Here is an 18,808-nt window from a genome sequence, read left to right on the forward strand (position 1 = left end):
CGCAGCACTGTACAAAAGATTGCCTTGTCACTTAACTGTCCCTCGGAGGAGCTCACAATTTAATCCCTATCAAAGGCATATGCCTATGTATGTATGTATGTATGTATGTATGTATGTATGTATATATAGTGTAGTGTATGTATCATATTCTAGGGCCAAATTAAAGGGGAAGGAGGGAATAAAAAAAAATTATTTTTTTTTTTAAATACTACTTTTTTATTTAAATAAAAGAAAAAAAATACAAATAGCAGCAGCAAATAACACCTAAATACATCTCTATTTGTGAGAAGAAAAGGGGCTACATTTCATTTGGGTGTTAAGTTGCATGACCAAGCAATAAACCATTAAAAGTTGTGAAGTGCCAAAATTTCCAAAAATGGGCTGGTCACCAGGGGGGGGGGGGGGGGGGGTTGGTGTGTAAACCTCTGGTCCTCAAGAGGTTAAAGTAACCAACTGTGAGAGGGATATGCAACAACCATATTGATTTCCTATAAACAATGCTAATGGGCCTGGCTGTATTGCTAATCTTTTTCCTCTAATAGTTTAAGGTGCGTACACAAAAGGCTGGCGACGGGTGCCTACAAAAGGCAACGACGGGCCTGCCGGACCCTCCTGCTGGGCGGTCTTTTAGACAACAGTAGTGCGTGTGTACGGATCAATCAGAAGTAGCCTTATCAGTCCGCCGACGCACTACTGTCATCTAAAAGACCGCCCAGCGGGAGGGTCCGGCGGACCCGTAGTTTTCTCTTGTAGTGCGTGTGTACGCACCTTTAGGCCTCTGACCTGGAATAAGTAATGGGATAGGGTGCTCTGACTAAAGTGTGAATAACGCACATGAAGCAAGCATGCAGCTAATGTATGCCGACACTATGGGAGCCAAAAACCTCCGTAGGACATCTAGGTAATTGGCATTGTATAAAAAGCAGGTAAATATGACTGCCTTCATATTCAACTTACTGGAGGGTCACTTCAGTGTTAGGTCAAACAGCCAGCAACCCATCTTGGAACTGAAGATTCTGAGGGTACTTACATAATATACTATCCAGGGCTGTGGAGTCGGAGCAATTTTGGCCCCCGGAGTCAGAGTTCGACTCCTCAGTTTATGAAATAAACGACTCCGACTCTGAGTCGGATGATTTTTGTACAAAATCCACAGCCCTGTTAATTATTAAAGTAAGGAGTCGAGGAGTTGGGGCCATTTTGGGTACCCGGAGTTGGAGTCTGAGTCATGGTTTCATAAACTGAGGAGTCGGAGTTGGAGTCGGAAGATTTTTGTACCAACTCCACAGTCCTGATACTATCTACCAAATTTGACTGCCCCCCTATTTAAAACAGATCTACTCCCCTTTAAAAATCTACATATAGTTCGCAAGTCAAGCATCTTGGCTTTTATTTGCACTATGCCAGCATCAGTGCAATGCATAGTTCAGGAGTTAAGGGGTGTTAAATAAGGGGTGGCCACTCCTTTTAAAGTGATATTTTCTGCTTTACTGGAATCATTGTCCCCTTGGTTCAAAAACTGGCATAAAATATTCCGAAACTTCATATGGAACAAAAAAAATAATAAACTATAACCTGGCTACAAGGGGGCGGGAGTTGGGCGACTTATCAGCACCCAATATACAAAACTATTATAAGAGTATACAGTTAGCAAGAGTCTTGCACTGGAAAGTCGAAACATCAGTCAATCACACCAAAATGATTTGGCCATGGCTGGAAGAGTAGGGGTGCAACTTCCACTCCATCTTTTCTTGGATACCATATAACATTTCTGGGGCATACTGTACAGCCTTCAACCCTTTGATAACACCTACTATAAAAACATTACATATGGTGGTGGCATAGGGAAACTGGTTCATCTCCAATTGCCTCATTGAGAGAGAACCCAGACTTTCCTCCTGTATCAACAGCAGCATGGATTGGAACAAATAATCTATGTTTAGAGACTCATGTCATTAACCTTAGAGGCAGTAGAAAATTGGGTATACCCAGTTTGCTGGAAGACTGCAAGCAGAGGAATGCATGGGGGCTCATACAAGCTCAAAGTTACCTGTACAGATTAGAATAAAGAAATAATAAGGAAAGAAGTGAATGTTTTTGAAAAACATTCTGCTAAACAAATATTTGGAAAAAAAACCTTTATCTAGTCTTTATAAATGTTTAAACCTCATTGAACATTTACAGCACAATACTTCAGAAGACTCAGTTTAATATGATCACCAGGTGGTACTTAACTCCAACCCAATTGAACAAATACACACATCAGGGTGACAAGTGTTGGAGGTGTGGGCAGAGGGGAGGGATGGTAATACAAATGTGGTGGTCTTGCCCGCCAATGGAATGCTTTGGAATAGCATAATTGAATTCAACCAAAAAAAATTGGTGAATGAGAACTTTAACAGCAGTAGAAGCTGTCTTCAGTTTTGCAGATAGAAAAGATGACCTGAATAGCACACTAATAATACTTTTTGCGACTAAGGTACTCATGTACCTTAGTCGCCAAAAGTATCATAGTCGATATTTGGAAGAATGCAAGACCACCCAAGGTAGAAGAGTGGATAAGGAAAATGGATGTAGTATGTGAAAGGGAGAATTCAATTGAAGCTAAAAACGACTTAGCTTCAATTGAATTCTCCTACTTAGCAAATGTTACAATCATGGAGCGTGGTTTAGATGAACACAAGAAAAGGAACAATGAATGTCTAAAGGGGACGTCACTTAGAGTGAGGTGTGATGCTGGGCATACACAGTCAGATGTTTATCACTCGAGCCGCTGATGGCTCGAATGATAATTTCCGACGTGTCCGATCACCGCACTGGATCGATACCACGCTCGATCCCCGCGGGTGGACAATGGAAAATACGAGCGTCAGATAAGGAAGCGCCCGCGGGGACGAGTGCGAATCGATCTGGGCGCCTGCGGGGTCGTGTATGCCCAGCATTAGCCAGCTGCAGTCCAATCAATCAGATGAGATTAGAGGTATTGGTTACAGCTGCCCTGCCCTATAAAAAAACACACCACACACCAGTTTTGGGTTTGCTTTTCCCAAGAAGCATTGCCTGATGTGAATGACACCTCGCACAAAAGAGCTCTCAAAAGACCTACAGTTAAGAATTGTTGACTTGCATAAAGCTGGAAAGGGTTATAAAAGTATGTCCAAAAGCCTTGCAGTTTATCAGTCTATGCTAAGACAAATTGCCTATAAATGGAGAAAGTTCAGCACTACTGCTCCTCTCTCTAGGGGTGGGCTGTAAATATGTCTGCAAGAGCACAGTGCAGAATACAGATACACTTGTTACTGCTACTGTATATCTAACTACACATATGAGTGTATTAGTGCCAGGGCAAGGCAGGTATTGAAGCTAGTGGGCGATTTCTCCTAGAAGAATACATTGATAAATAAAATATCAATTTCAAGTCATTCTTTATGGAAATTTCAGTTTTTTTAAGTTTAGTTTAAAAAAAAAAAAATTATGAAGCTTGAAGCACAAGGCGTGAGACACCATGATCAACCCAAGCTCCAAAGACATATCTGGTCATTGGATTAGTTAATTAATGGAGGTCCTTGCCTAACTGATATTTCAGTTTGTCTAAAGTAAGACTTCTCCGTCTGCTGTTAAATAATTGTAACTGCATGCAATTAACAGTCCAGAGAATGAAGAATGTACTCAGGTGTATGACCCAGAAAAGGAGATGATCAAAATTGCAATAACCCTGTGGTGTAATGAATAACACCTTCTATCATTTGAACTTATTTTAAAGTCTTGCGATTGTCACTGACATGCAGTCACCTATTTGTCCACACAGAAAGCAAGCAAGCGGGGACACTCTAAAGGACTCCGAGCTGGCGGACGTGGAGGAGGATGATGGAGCGTCATGAGTAATTGCATGCCCAGATAAAACTTGCCTGCTGCTAGAACTTGCTTTTCTGTGTTGCACAGACATGTACTCTCATGACCATCATGAACCAAAGTTTGTGATCTGTAACCTCCACCAGCAGGTCTCTGTAAAACGTTTACAGCTATCTGAAGAATGCGATAAACAAATAACCACTGTCTAAGTTCATTGTGCTAAATGTGTCTGTCTGCATGTATATTTTAATGACATGTGTACGTATACAGGACAAATTATGAACAATGTGCCTCATCTCCATCTGTGCTCCTGCGGTATGCTGTTGGTGTACCTTGAAGATTGCTTGACCAATGAATGTTTTTTTTTTTTTTTTTCATTATGCAAGACTGAAATTTTTTTGTCTGTTTAGTCCTAGTTAGTCGTTCCCTTTACTCACGTCCAATGCTGAGCTGCAGCTTCCAGGCTAGTGCTATAAGATATTTTTCATATGTGTAAAGAGGATTGTACAGGGATTATTTTGGAAAACCATGCTTGCTGCTGAGAATATTGATTTTACTGTGTTGTATTGGTTAGTATAAAATTGCACATTACCTGCTTTACCGCAGGATTTTTTTTTATATATATATTTTTTGGCTGTAACCATAGCTTACGACAAGTCAGCTAACCTGTTAATGCATAGAATGTTTACATTTGCTACAGGAAGGGCTAATTCTTCTTTGCACCTGGTACATCCTGTCTGTTTCTCCTGTTGTATGTGGTGTATAATTGTGCTATGTGATATCACTGCATCCAAGAACGAATCACCCGACTTCAACTTGAATTGCATCACAAGCGCTGTAGTGTTGCAGTGTTCGGAATGCTATGAATTTCCCATCTTTTTATTGCACAGAAAATGTGTATTGCAATACACCTGATGTATATAAGCATGTAATAATTATATACGTACGTATCTTAAAATTATATATATTATAATAATGGTCAACAAATAATGCACTGCCTAATCAAATAGATGTACAAAAAAACAAAAACACTTGTGGTTATGCAAAAGCCTTTAGTTTATCTTAACCTACTAGTCAAAGAAAATGTTCAAAAGACAATAAAAAGCCGAAATCACAAGCAAATAGATTTTATGTGGATACATGGTCACTTTTTTATATTTTTAGAAAGTTTTACAATAATTTTTGACAATGTTAAAATAACATATTTTACTTATAAATTCATTTGATTACTGTAATATTTTACATAGTACTTTTACAATTTCTGTGCATGATTATTTTTGATTAGAGCTGGTTGTACATTTAAAAGACATTTCAAAGAACTTCTTTCTCCAGACAGTGACATAAACCTGTATGCCTGTACTGTACATGCCTGCATGTTTATGACCCCAATAGACTTCTATAGCAGCAGTCCTCACCATCTTTCTAACAGATATCTGCCTTGTGCTCTAGAGCAGTTGCCAATTTCGTGTAGACATCCTTGAATACACCTGTCATACAACTGAAAGAACTGGCAGATAATTGTATTCAGTGTCCAATAAACAACAGAGCTCCGGCCCTGCTGCAAGCTTCAGATACTATGTGTCTCTTATTGAGCGCAGATTCAGTGTAAATAGACATACCAGAGATTCAGACAGTGGGTGAGAGGGAAAGCCTGATGGCTGAAGTACCAGTTATCAGTCTATCACCTTCACCCACTTTCTGAGCCTCCGGATTTTTTTTTTTAAAACCTCTGTTTGATTGCATCACCTCTAACTTCACACTGCATCTGCTCTGAATAAAAGACACATATTATCTGAAGCTTGCAGTAGTGCCGGGACGGTTCTTTATTAGACGTTCAATTAACATTTTTTACCGGTCTCAGAGCAAACTGCACTGTACACACTAGAGCTCAATCCAGGCTTCCATCACTATCCTCGGCCATAGTGGTAGTGCCAGCTTGCATCCTCTTACTTTTATAATTATATCCAGTGTTGCCAACTCATCCCTTTAATTACTGACACTTATGTTTTTATACATGTCTTGGGGCAAGTAAGATGCAGTGGTTATATGCAAGTAGACCCTGAATCTGCATAGCTTAGTCTTTTCAGTAATAAAAAGGATGATTTGGCAACCTTGACATAATCTGATTACTGTAAAGTGAACCTGTACCAAATGTGTGCAATGGAAACTGAGCGCGAGATAGAAAAAAAAACTCATTTGGAAGTTATGTTAAGTGAAAACTGCATGTCAAAATCATTTTTGTTCCTGAGATAAAAGCAGATAAATTAATATCCAAGTGTACAATTTGCCTGTGAGTCAGATATTATCCACACCCATTCTAATTTGCTTTTAAGCTCAGCTGCGTGTAGCTGAGGAGCTAAAAACCTTGCTTATAAAAGTTTGTTATCCAGTTTGTACTGCACAGTGAAGTTTAGAGGTAAAAGTGGGGGAGAGATTAATCACAAGGTTAATCAAAGAGTGCAAGCCAAAGCAGATGCAGATATTTAAAATATTCAACTTTTATTGCATATCACTAAAATCTAGTTGCTGGGGTTACCAGTACATACAGTATATGAAAGCTGAGAAATACAGATCTAAATGCTGATTATACAGTAGCAATAAAAAGTATGTGAACCCTTGGTTCACATATGGATTTCTGCACAAATTGGTCATACAATGTGTTCTGATCTTCATCTTAGTGACAACAATTGACAATCAGTCTGCTTAAACTAATGCCACACAAATAATTAAATGTTTCCATTATTTTATTGAACAAACCATGTAAACATTCAGTGAAGGTGGAAAAAGTATCTGAACCCCTAGACTAATGACATCTCCAAGAGCTAATTGGAGTGAGGTGTCAGCCAGCTGGAGTTCAATCAATGAGATGAGCTTGGAGGTGTTGGTTTCAGCTGCCCTGCCCTATAAAAAACACACACCAGTTTTGGGTTTGCTTTTCCCAATAAACATTGCCGGATGTGAATTACATGCACAAAAGAGCTCTCAGAAGACCTACGATTAAGAATTGTTGACTTGCATAAAGCTGGAGAGGGTTATAAAAAGTATCTCCAAAAGCCTTGCTGTTCATCAGTCCATAGTACAAGCAAAAAATCACCAGGTGTCTTCAATCTCACATATACGTTTTATTGAGCAATCTAAATAAATACAGCCATGAAAAAAAAACTCCTATCCCCCCTTAAAGTGACAATGACAGCCGTCTATAAGCATTAGCTGATGTTACACTCAAGCTTCATGCACAACCACAAGCAGTCAGGTGGCTTCTAAGATCATCTAAAGTACTGGCTTCATATAGCTCATGAGCTTATCAAACGTATGATCTCGCTAGGCCAACTGTCCATGTCCATAAGGATTTGTAAATTATGACTGCCTCATATGTTGATACTGGACCAGCGCTTTACAACTATGCTGCACATCAGTCTTAGTACTAGTTCAAAAACCAGCGATCTTGCAGATATATTGTCCAGCCTCTATTGTATTGTAACCACAGACAGACCAGCGAGCCCAACTGTACAGTTAAGTCTCCAGCTCTAATTATGCACACTCTAAGATGCCCCACCGGGGGTCTCACCACCTTGCAGCTTGCATCTATCTGATGCCTAGTGAGATCATATGTTTGATAAGCTCATGAGCTATATGAAGCCAGTACTTTAGATGATCTTAGAAGGTGGCCACCTGACTGCTTGTGGTTGTGCATGAAGCGTGAGTGTAACATCAGCTAATGCTTATAGACGGCCGTCATTGTCACTTTTTTTTAGGGGGGATAGGAGGTTTTTTTTTATGGCTGTATTTATTTAGATTGCTCAATAAAATGTATATGTGAGATTGAAGACACCTAGTGATTTTTTTTTTTCACGAGGAGGCTCTCCCACGTATGTGGGGTACTCCCATTGATCACTGGTTATGCGCTCCCCATTGTAATTTTTTCTGTTCATCAGTCCATGGTAAGACAAATTGTCTATAAATGGATAAAGTTCAGCACTGCTACTACTCTCCCTAGGAGTGGCCGTCCTGTAAAGGTGACTCCAAGAGAACAGCGCAGAATGCTCAATGCGGTGAAGAAGAATCCTAGAGTGTCCGCTAAAGACTTACTAAACAAGAATGGAGTTCATGAGAGGATACCACAGAGGAAGACACTGCTGTCCAAAACCCCCATTGTTGCTTGTGTAAAGCTTGCAAATGGGCACCTGGATGTTCGACAGCAGTACTGGCAAAATATTCTGTTGACAGAAGAAACAAAAGTTGAGTTGTTTGAAAGAAACATAAAACAGCAACATCAAAACCTCATTCCAACTGTGAAGTATGGTGATGGGGGCATCATGGTGTGTAGCTGCTTTGCTGCATCAGGACCTAGACAGATTGCCATCAACGAAAGAAAAATGAATTCCAAAGTTTATTAAGACCTAAGGTCATCTATCCACCAGCTGAAGCTCAGCAGAAGGTGGGTGTTTGCAACAGGACAACGACCCAAAGCATAGAAGTAAATCAACAACAGAATGGCTTAAGCAGAGGAAAATACGCATTCTGGAGTGGCCAAGTCAGAGTCCTGACCTCAACCTGACTGAGATGCTGTGGCATGTCCTCAAGAAAGTGATTTACACTAGACATCCCAAGAATATTGCTAAACTGAAACCATTCTGTAAAGAGGAATGGTCAAGAATTACTCCTGACGGTTGTGCACCATCTGATCTGCAACTACAGGAAATGTTTGGTTGAAGTTGTTACTGCCAAAGGAGGTTCAACCGGTTATTAAATCCAAGGGTTCACATACTTTTTCCACCTGCACTGTGAATGTTTACATGGTGTGTTCAATAAAAACATGGAAACCTTTAATTATTTGTGTGGTATTAGTTTAAGCAGACTGTGATTGACTATTGTTGTGACTTAGATGAAGATCAAATCACATTTTATGACTGTGCAATTTGTGCAGAAATCCATATAGTTCCAAAGAAATCACATACTTGTTGTTGCTACAGTATATATGAAGCTTCTTCCTTAACTAAATTGAACAAGGGTCTAAAATTTTCATTTATTCGGGTCTATGCAAAATGCAGTCAATCTGTTTCCTGAGTCAGTTAAAAGTTTGAAACTAAAGTCAGTCCAAACAGTATATTGAACAAGTTTGAGACAGGTTAGCGTTAATAGATATAACATACGCATCCCAATTTAGCATAAAATGGTAATTTGTCAAATCTAATGGTGCTCTTGGACTTAGGTTTAGGTTAGGATTTCCAGGCTGGGAGGGAATTTCCCAGTGGATCACTACTGTTTTCCCAGTAAGGATGGAGGTGTCAGTGTGCTGCCACACTCTTGTTCAGTAGATGTGGGAAAACATGCTTTATCACAGTGATGGCTAACCGTGGCACTCCAGCTGTGACAAAACTACAAATTCCATCATGCCTCCCCGAGTTATGCTTAGAGCTGTCAGAGTATTGCAATGCCTCATGGGACTTGTAGTTCCATCACAGCTGGAGTGCCAAGGTTAGCCATCACCGTTATATCATATGACCACTAAGAGATGAACAGATGTGGCCATAGCCAATTCTGAAATATACAAATTGTCACAACCAAACCAAAATTCTTTAACATGTAGTGAAAGAATAGAAATGGTGCGATGTCTGTCCACACCTGGAGATGTATTCAATGTACAACCAAGTTATCCTTATCCATGTACAGTTACTGCCAGCAAGGTCAGGCTCAGCTGAAGTGGGCAATATCTTAAAAAATGAGCAATTACAGCAGTGATCCACCTATGCTCCCACATTCAGCCACTGGCTAGCCTAAAGCCTATCTCTACTTTCCTAGGGAAAAGGGAATCCTTGTTGTATCACCTCTATACAGTTCCTGTATAACAAGCTTTATTACCCAGACTTACCTGTGATTGCTCTGATGTTTGGTGTCTGCTCTGGAGTGCTATATATGTTCCCAGAAATGGCTACCTAGTATTGATGATGCTCCAGCTGGTGTGTGCACATCCCTAGCAATCCCCATATCCATATCTTAGCTCTTACTGCAACAATTAATGATAGGAACACTAGACAACCATAGGGATGCAAAAATGCATAAAATACTTTCTGCTTTGTTCACGCTCAGAAACAGAGATATGAGGGGTATATTGTAGGCATGGTTTCCTGCACATTTACTAAAACGATTTAGCAGCTCTGTACAGAAAAGACAAATACAAAATAAAAGATAATTTTCAACAGTTATTTGCAAAATGAACTGTATAGTGATAACATTTGTTATACAGATTAGGGATGGTCTCATTAGATGCAGCATTTAGGGCTTGTTTCCACTGTTGCGACGCGATTTCGGCCGCATTCCGACGCTTGTAAAAACGCATGCGGATGCGTTTCCACATGCGTTTTTACCCGCGATTTCGCCTGCGATTTCGCATGGCAGGGTGCCATGCGAAATTAACCATGACACTGCCAGGGCTAAATAAAATAGAAAAAGGTGCGAAATCGCACGCGAAATCGCGGGTAAAAACGCATGTAACAAACGCATGCGTTTTTACTATTAAATACATTAGCGGCGATTCGCACGGATTCCCGACGCAGGCGAAATCGTTGGCTCTTTTGTGCGTTTTTTTCACGCTGAAAAAAACGCACCTCAACAACGCTACAGTGGAAACAGGCCCATCCACTTGCATTACATGTGCGGATCTGCATGCGTTGGACGCATGCAGATTCGCGATAGTGGGAACGAGCCCTCAGATATTAAAAAAAAATTGCATAATCAAGCATCAACTCGGGAATTACCGTATGTACTTGAATACAAGTCAACCTCATGTATAAGTCGACTCCAATAATCAATCCTCTTAAGCTGGAATTTTTTATTGACTCAAGTATAAGTCTACACAACAAAGTTAATGGCTGCACTTGGGGACCAGGAGGGGTTAATGACTGCACTGCATATGGTATTGCATCCATTAACCCCTCCTGTCCCTTAAAGAGTAACTGTCAGGCTGCAGAAGCTAATTTAAACCTCTATTCTCCTGTGTTAAACAGTTTAGACAGAAGCCAAAAAGACATTACTAAAGATAAAGATCTCTCTTACATTTAATGTGTGCTTATCAGCACAGTTAAGCTCCTAAGGAGGACGCAAGCCGCATTCCATACTGCAAAGCATTCTGGGGCCCTCCCCTCGGCTGCTAAGGAGAAGACGGGATCAAGTTTCAGCAGCTTCTAACGCAGTCCAGCCACAGCACAGATAAATCTCCTGGGCAGATTACACTGCAGGAGTCCGCTATTGTTCCTAGCCACATGGCTCATTAATATTCACTGCACACTGTGTTATTCTGTACTAGCTCCTCTGTGATCAGAAGCAGGCAGGACATGACGACACATTTGGCTTCACAAACATGGAACCTGCCATGGGCTGTCAGGAGCATCATTCTCTGCATATACTATATAAAAATTCTGTGAAATCCAAACGTGGACAGTGAAATGCATATGTAATGTAAGTACAGCCAATCTTTAGCTACTGATATATGTGTTTATTTTCTCTGAGACCTTATACCTAACAGCTCCTCTTTAAGTGCAGCCAATACCTCCTTAAGGCCCCCAAGTGCTGCAATTATTCACTCCCTTTTATGCAGCCCAGTATTTCCCCCTGCCCCTTTACTTGTTAATTGTTGTGGCCAGGACTTTCAGACCTTTGTTTTCTTGGCATTTCATTTCCTTAAAGTATAACGTACCACTGGGTAAATTTCTGCAGATGGGAATGTCCCTATTAGTACACACATCACTCAGTATGCTCAGTGTTGCCAGTGACTTGTGTATAAGCCAACGTCTATACTTTTAAGAAGTGAATCAGACCTATGTTTCTAGACTTATACTCGAGTATATACAGTAATTGTTTTATTGAATAAAATAAAGGTGAAAAAGTTATAGCGACTACCGACTCAAATTAAAAGGTCATTTAGAATGGCTTTAAAGGGACACTATGGCGAAAAATTTTAAATTTTATGGAAACAAACAAATAAGAAGTACGTGTAAAATGAGCCATAAATTATTTTTCTCCCATGTTGCTGTCACTTACAGTAGATAGTAGAAATCTGACAGAAGTGACAGGTTTTGGACTAGTCCATCTCTTCATAGGTAATTCTCAGCAAGGATTTTATTCTTTATAAAAATATTCCCTAAAAAGGATTGAAATAATGATGCTGGCCAGCTTTCCCTGCTCACCACACAGTTTTTTTTTGCAGTTGGACAGAGCAACTGCCATTCACTAAGTGCTTTTGAAAATAAATAAATCCCTGAGAATCCCCCATGAAGGGATGGACTAGTCCAAAACCTGTCCCTTCTGTCTGATTTCTACTACCTACTGTAAGTGACAGCAACATAGGAGTAAAGTAATTTAAGGCTCATTTTACTGTGGAAAAAATGTACTTCTTATTTGTTTGTTAGCACATATTTAAAATTTTACAATATTTCGCTATAGTGCCCCTTTAAAATTACAGTGTATTTACTTTTTAAAGCATACCTCTGGTGTACATAAAACTTCCTGAGTTATGCTGCTCATTAGGTAGAACTGCTTGGCAACAGTGTTTAATCTTCACTGGGGCCTAAAATCATCCAGGTGTGTAGCTCTGCTCCCTTCCCCAGAAAGGACTTGACCTTTCTTGTTATCACTCAGAGAAAGGCCACTGCTATGTTTGGCAAGGTGGAGGAGCGCTGCACCAGAACCTGTCAGGACCATTACACAGATGGCGTGCAAGGCAAATAGAATTTTTAAGATTAGCACGCCTCTGTTTTTATATACACCAGAGGAGCACTGTCAGAGCCTTTTCACACTTTATCCATTTCCTGTGCATCTCAGCACGTACAAGCACACACACAACTTAAAGGGAACCTAAACTAAGAGGGATATAGGTGTTTCCTTTTAACCAGTTCGGCCTATCTGGACGAGCTTCCTCGTCCAGATAGGTACTGCTGCTGCCGCCGGCTGGTGCGCGCCCCCGCGCGCGCTCCCGCTGCCCGCCGCTAGCCCCCCGATCAGGGAATGGTAATATAATTCCCATTCACCGATCTAACTTCCCCGCAGAAATACCGACGCTTTCTCTCCAGAGAGCGCGGTATTTCTGCCCCCAGGAAACTTATCCCCAGCATCTTAGTTCCTGGATGCGAGATCGTTCGCATCCAGGACTTTTTTCACTGTGGCCATCTTGTGGCCAAATAGTAAACTGTACCCACATACATTTTTAATTAAAAAAAAAATATTATTTTACATTTAAAATTAGCAGTTTCCCTCCCACACCAAAAATTACCCACATACACTTTTTTTTATTAAAAAATAAAATAAAAAATACAATAAAAAAAAAACCAAAAACAACATAAATAGTTACCCAAGGGTCTGAACTTTTTAAATATGCATGTCAAGAGAATATGTTATTATATTATTTAAAATTATAAGCTTATAAATAGTGATGGACGCAAATTGAAAGAATGCACCTTTATTACTAAATGAAATATCGGCACCATAAATTGTGATAGGGACATTGTTTAAACGGTGTAATAACCGGGACAGATGGGCAAATAAAATACATGAGTTTTAATTACGGTAGCGTATATTAATTTCAAACTATAATGGCCAAAAACTGAGAAATAATGCATTTTTTTCATTTCTTTCTTAATCTTCCTGTTAAAATAGATTTAGAAAAAAATAATTCTTAGCAAAATGTACTACCCAAAGAAAGCCTAATTAGTGGCGGAAAAAACAAGATATAGATCAATTCATTGTGATAAGTAGCAATAAAGTTATAGGCGAATGAATGGGAGGTGAACGTTGCTCGGATGCATGAGATTTTCGGACTGAGATTTTTTTTTTTTTTTAATAAAGCAATGTATGTGGGTAATTTTTGGTGTGGGAGGGAAACTGCTAATTTTAAATGTAAGATAATATTTTTTTTTAATTAAAAATGTATGTGGGTGCAGTTTACTATTTGGCCACAAGATGGCCACAGTGAAAAAAGACCTGGATGCGAACGATCTCGCATCCAGGAACTAAAATGCTGCGGAGAAGTTTCCTGGGGGCAGAAATACCGCGCTCTCTGGATAGAAAGCGCCGGTATTTCTGCAGGGAAGTTAGATCGGTGAATGGGAATTATATTCCCATTCACTGATCGGAGGGCTAGCGGTGGGCGGCGGGTGCGCGCGCCCGATCGCGCGCACCACGCAGGTAAAGCAGCAGTGCCTATCTGGACGAGAAAGCTCGTCCAGATAGGCCGAACCGGTTAATGTACTGCTGGTCTGTCTCTCATAAACTGAAAAAATGTTGTACAGACATGATGCTTTATCATATCCCAGCAACAATGTAAGTAGCCATTGATCAGCTGATCTTCAATCTACTAGCATGAAAGAGACTTAAAACAGATTAGATTGCAACCATAATTCTCTATGGCATCTGCCAATTCTATTCATGTTGAACAACATACTATTTTGCCCAATTCTGCTACTCTGCAGGTATTTTAGATTACTTGAAAGATATGCAACAAATGCACAAACTAATGTTTTCATGATGGGTAATTTGAGAAGAATATTTCTGAAATGAACACACCGGGCTGAGACATAGTATACCGATATGATGCAATGCTGCACAGGAGACATCCATAATGCTGGATGTTAGATATTGGTTTTTAGCTTTGCAGATAGAACGGTATTCTATGACATTTAATGCTGAACAACCGTATATATAAACTATCAACCCATATTATATGATGAATGGTCATATTCTATCGTTATTCTATACTTACTATGAGCCAAGTGTGATTTTATAAGCAAGTTCTTGCTGATATCAAGTATTACTACGTTTATGTAATTTCTTATTTTTTTATTCCAGTTAGTTCTTTAGTTGTTTTTTTTTTAATTCACCAAGTTGCTTGAAAATATGTAAATATTGTAATTCCTTACCTGACTTGATATACATTTTTGCCTCTTTATTTTTCCTTCACATTGTCAGCAGATAAAAAAAAAAATATTGTAATTCTTTTTGTGTCTGTTTTTCTTTACATCTTTTGTTAAGTGGCAAAAAGTTAATCACAAAAATGCATTTGATATTTTTTTTCTACTTCGAACTCTCCACAATGTCAGTTAGGCCCAGTTCACACTGGCAATTAAAGAGGAACTCCAGTGAAAATAATGTAATAAAAAAAGTGCTTCATTTTTACAATAATTATGTATAAATGATTTAGTCAGTGTTTGCTCATTGTTAAATCTTTCCTCTCCCAGATTTACATTCTGACATTTATCACATGGTGACATTTTTATTGTGGGCAGGTTATGTAGCTGCTCCTAGCTGTTTTGGCTGTTACAGACAGCTGTAAACAGCCATTTCCTGTCTGTGAACATTGTTACATTGTGGCAGTTTGCCCAGAGTACCGCGGTACCAGAGCTTCTTGTGGGAGGGGTTTCATCACAAAATCAGTCATACAGCGCCCCCTGATGGTCTGTTTGTGAAATGCAATAGATTTGTCATGTAAAAGGGGGTATCAGCTACTGATTGGGATAAAGTTCAATTCTTGGTTGGAGTTTCTCTTTAGGTGGCAAGCGGATCCGTGAAAACTGATCCGAGTACCGGTCGATCTGATCAGTTTTCAGACCATTGCCGTTCAGCTGCTTTCCGCTTAGTTTACCCACACGCCCCCAGACCCCTATCCCTTCTAAAACGGTCTGTTTTTTCACCAGTGTGAAGAAACGTTCCATTTTCTTATTGCCCCAATGCAGCACTTCAGCCTCCGTTTCCATTCCGCTGGGTTCAGCGGTCCGTAGAAATTGGTTCAGCAGCTTACTTGCGGTCCGTTCAGCGGATCGTGCAGAACAGATATATTTGAACGGACGAATGTGACCGAATCAATAGGTTTAGGCCTCTTTCACAGTAGGACGTTGCGTTTCAGTTCCGACGTTAAGGTCGCACATTTCAACGTAAGGAAGGTCCGCACCAATTAACCAGTTAAAGAGAACCCGAGGTGTGTTTAAAGAATGTTATCTGCATACAGAGGCTGGATCTGCCTATACAGCCCAGCCTCTGTTGCTATCCCAAACCCCACTAAGGTCCCCCTGCACTCTGCATTCCCTCATAAATCACAGCCGTGCTGTGAGGCTCTGTTTACATCTGTAGTGTCAGTTTCAGCTGCTCCCCCGCCTCCTGCATAGCTCCGGTCCCTGCCCCCGTCCCTTCCCTCCAATCAGCAGGGAGGGAAGGGATGCAGGCGGGGACTGGAGTTCTGCAGGAGGCGGGGAGAGCAGCAGCATGACACTATAGAGATAAACACAGCCAGCTCTGACAAGCTGTTTGTCAGCAGCATGGCTGTGATTTATGAGGGATTGCAGAGTGCAGGGGGACCTTAGGGGGGTTTGGGATAGCAACAGAGGCTGGGCTGTATAGGCAGATCCAGCCTCTGTATGCAGATAATATTCTTCAAACCCACCTCGGGTTCTCTTTAAGGTCACACAACACGGCCCTAATGCTATGCATATAGATTGCAAATCAAAGAAAGAAAAAGTACAGAACAAAAAAAAGGGACTGGCACTGCGGTCCTGGGGCAATTATGGAGAGATTTCTTGGTACAGAGGGGACAAGGAATTGACCTTCTGTGTGCTCAGGATGCTGAAGAGATCATAAATTATTCTATGTGTTTAAAGAGTGAACCATCCGGCACATGCATATAGACCTTAACTTGGACGTTATTGTGCGTTCTTTAACCACTTGAGGACCCACGCTTTACCCCCCCTTAAGGACCAGCGCTGTATTCTGTGATCTGTGCTGGGTGGGCTCTGCAGCCCCCAGCACAGATCAGGTAGCAGGCAGAGCGACCAGATCGCCCCCCTTTTTTCCCACCTATGGGGATGATGTGCAGGGGGGGTCTGATCGCTCCTGCCTGCGTGAGGTTTGCAGGGGGGGGGGGGGGGCACCTCAAAGCCCTCCTCCGCGGCGACATTCCCCCCCTCCCTCTCCTACCTCCCTTCGTTCGGAGATCAGAGGCTGCACAGGAACGGATCTGTCCTGTGCAGCCTCTAACAGGCTCCTGCCTGTCATGTGACAGCGATCCCCGGCCGCTGATTGGCCGGGGATCGCTGATCTGGTACAACGCTGTTACTGTTAGCAGTGTTGTACAAATGTAAACAAAGCGGATTATTTCCGCTTGTGTTTACATTTAGCCTGCGAGCCGCGATCTGCGGCCCGCTGGCTATTCACGGAGCCCCCCGCCGTGAATTGACAGGAAGCTGATTAATTAGCTTGCAGCCGGCGACGCAGAACTGCGTCGCTGGTCCTGCAGCTGCCACTTTGCCGACGCGCGGTATGAGTGCACGGTCGGCAAGTGGTTAACACTGCGTTAAGTGTTATGACGCACAAGTGGTGTGACCTTATTGGCGCTCTTTACATACAATGCACTACCAAAAAATAAATTAAGATTCACGTTATAACAGTGATTACTTCAGTTACTACAAATAAACAAAAATCCCCCAAAAATATAAAAAAAAAACCTGGAGCATGCGCAATAACAAAATAAACACAAAACACATGTATTTACGATGGAACGAAAACGGCACATGCGTTACATTTAAAAAAAAAAAAAAAAACATTACTGATCATGTGCAACACAAATAATGCAGCAGATTTATTGCTGAATGCACAGCATGCAGCACTTTCTAATAACGCTGCACGTTACACACAAACGCAACGTGTGCACTGTGAATGTCGCACAGACTTAGTATTGCTGTGCGTTAGTCTGCGTTGAAACATTTTCTAACGTGCGACTTTAACGTCGTACTGTGAAAGAGGCCTAACATTCTATCTATTCCCATCCGTTATGGTCCGTTCCCTTTCAATTCGGGAATGGACCGTTTTTTAACGCTAATGTGAACCGGGCCTAATGCATAGTAACAGATTGTCATAATGTGGATCATTTAGACAAATAAAATAGACAAATAACATTTATATTGCGCTTTTCTCCTTGCGGACTCAAAGCGCCAGAGCAGAGCAGCAGCCACTAGGGCGTGCTCTATTGGCAGTAGCAGTGTAAGGGAGACTTGCCAAAGGTCTCCTACTGAATTAGTGCTGGCTTACTGAACAGGCAGAGCCGAGATTCAAACCCTGGTCTCCTGTGTCAGAGGCACAGCCCTTAACCATTACACCATCAGCCAACTGCATCCTTTGAAAACTGGGAGAAGTATCTTGCTAGTGATACAGTTGGTGATTATCCAAAACATTTACTGAGATGTAAAGCATACAATATCAGGGGCCATATGCAATTAACCTTTTCTCCTGAGTTTTCTCCTAGGTGATATTTTTAGACCTTGTCATAAAATGCATTTTATAACACCAGCAAGAAAAAAAATACTCGAAATAAATTTGAAAGTACTTATTCACCAACTTTTTCAACTGTAAAATTCTGAAAAGTTAGTTCAAATAGAAGATGAAAATGATCTCCTAGGAGATAACTTAGGTGAAAAAGTGAATTGCATATGGGCCCAGGAGAGGAAGCAGGAATAGCACAGCCATTTTTGCACCGGGGATTAAAAAAACAATTTTGTTTTGACACGTAAACCAGTGCAGTATCATATCTCCTAATATGAGTACCACGTTACAAGGAGATGAACTAGCCCTGTACAATAAAAGAAAAACCAAGGGACCATTTGATGCTCTGATAACAAAGAACAAAGATTCTTGGTAAACTCTTAGGCCTAGTGCACACCAGAGCAGCTCGGCAGCGTTTTGCGATCCGCTTGCGGATGTGGAAACGCTTGGGTAATGTATTTCAATGGGCTGATGCACACCAGAGCAGGAGGCGTTTAGCAGAAACGCATACTCCCGGGCTGCTGCAGATTTTGGATTGCGGATGCGTTTCTGCCTCCAATGTAAAGTATAGGAAAAACGCAAACCGCTCTGAACAACAGCAGTTCAGAGCGGTTTTGCAGGCGTTTTTGTTACAGAAGCTGTTCAGGAACAGCTTTAC

General features: G+C 41.0%; 1 protein-coding gene across 6 annotated transcripts in view; it reads left to right on the forward strand.

The window, feature by feature from the left end:
- The window catches only part of CAMKK1 (calcium/calmodulin dependent protein kinase kinase 1), a 350,786-nt gene that overhangs the window by 324,695 nt on the left and 7,283 nt on the right, over nt 1-18,808 (forward strand). For 5 of the 6 annotated variants that reach the window (XM_068268513.1, XM_068268512.1, XM_068268511.1 and 2 more), the window contains one exon: nt 3,809-4,061. The exons of the other annotated variant lie outside the window; for it this stretch is intronic. In XM_068268513.1, the coding sequence (XP_068124614.1) occupies nt 3,809-3,881 (73 nt within the window). In that variant the 3' untranslated portion in view covers nt 3,882-4,061. Of the gene's footprint in view, nt 1-3,808; nt 4,062-18,808 lie in introns of those variants that run through there. 6 annotated transcript variants of the gene reach the window in all.

Source organism: Hyperolius riggenbachi, chromosome 2, assembly GCF_040937935.1.
Source record: "Hyperolius riggenbachi isolate aHypRig1 chromosome 2, aHypRig1.pri, whole genome shotgun sequence".
NCBI classification, from domain to species: Eukaryota; Metazoa; Chordata; class Amphibia; order Anura; family Hyperoliidae; genus Hyperolius; species Hyperolius riggenbachi.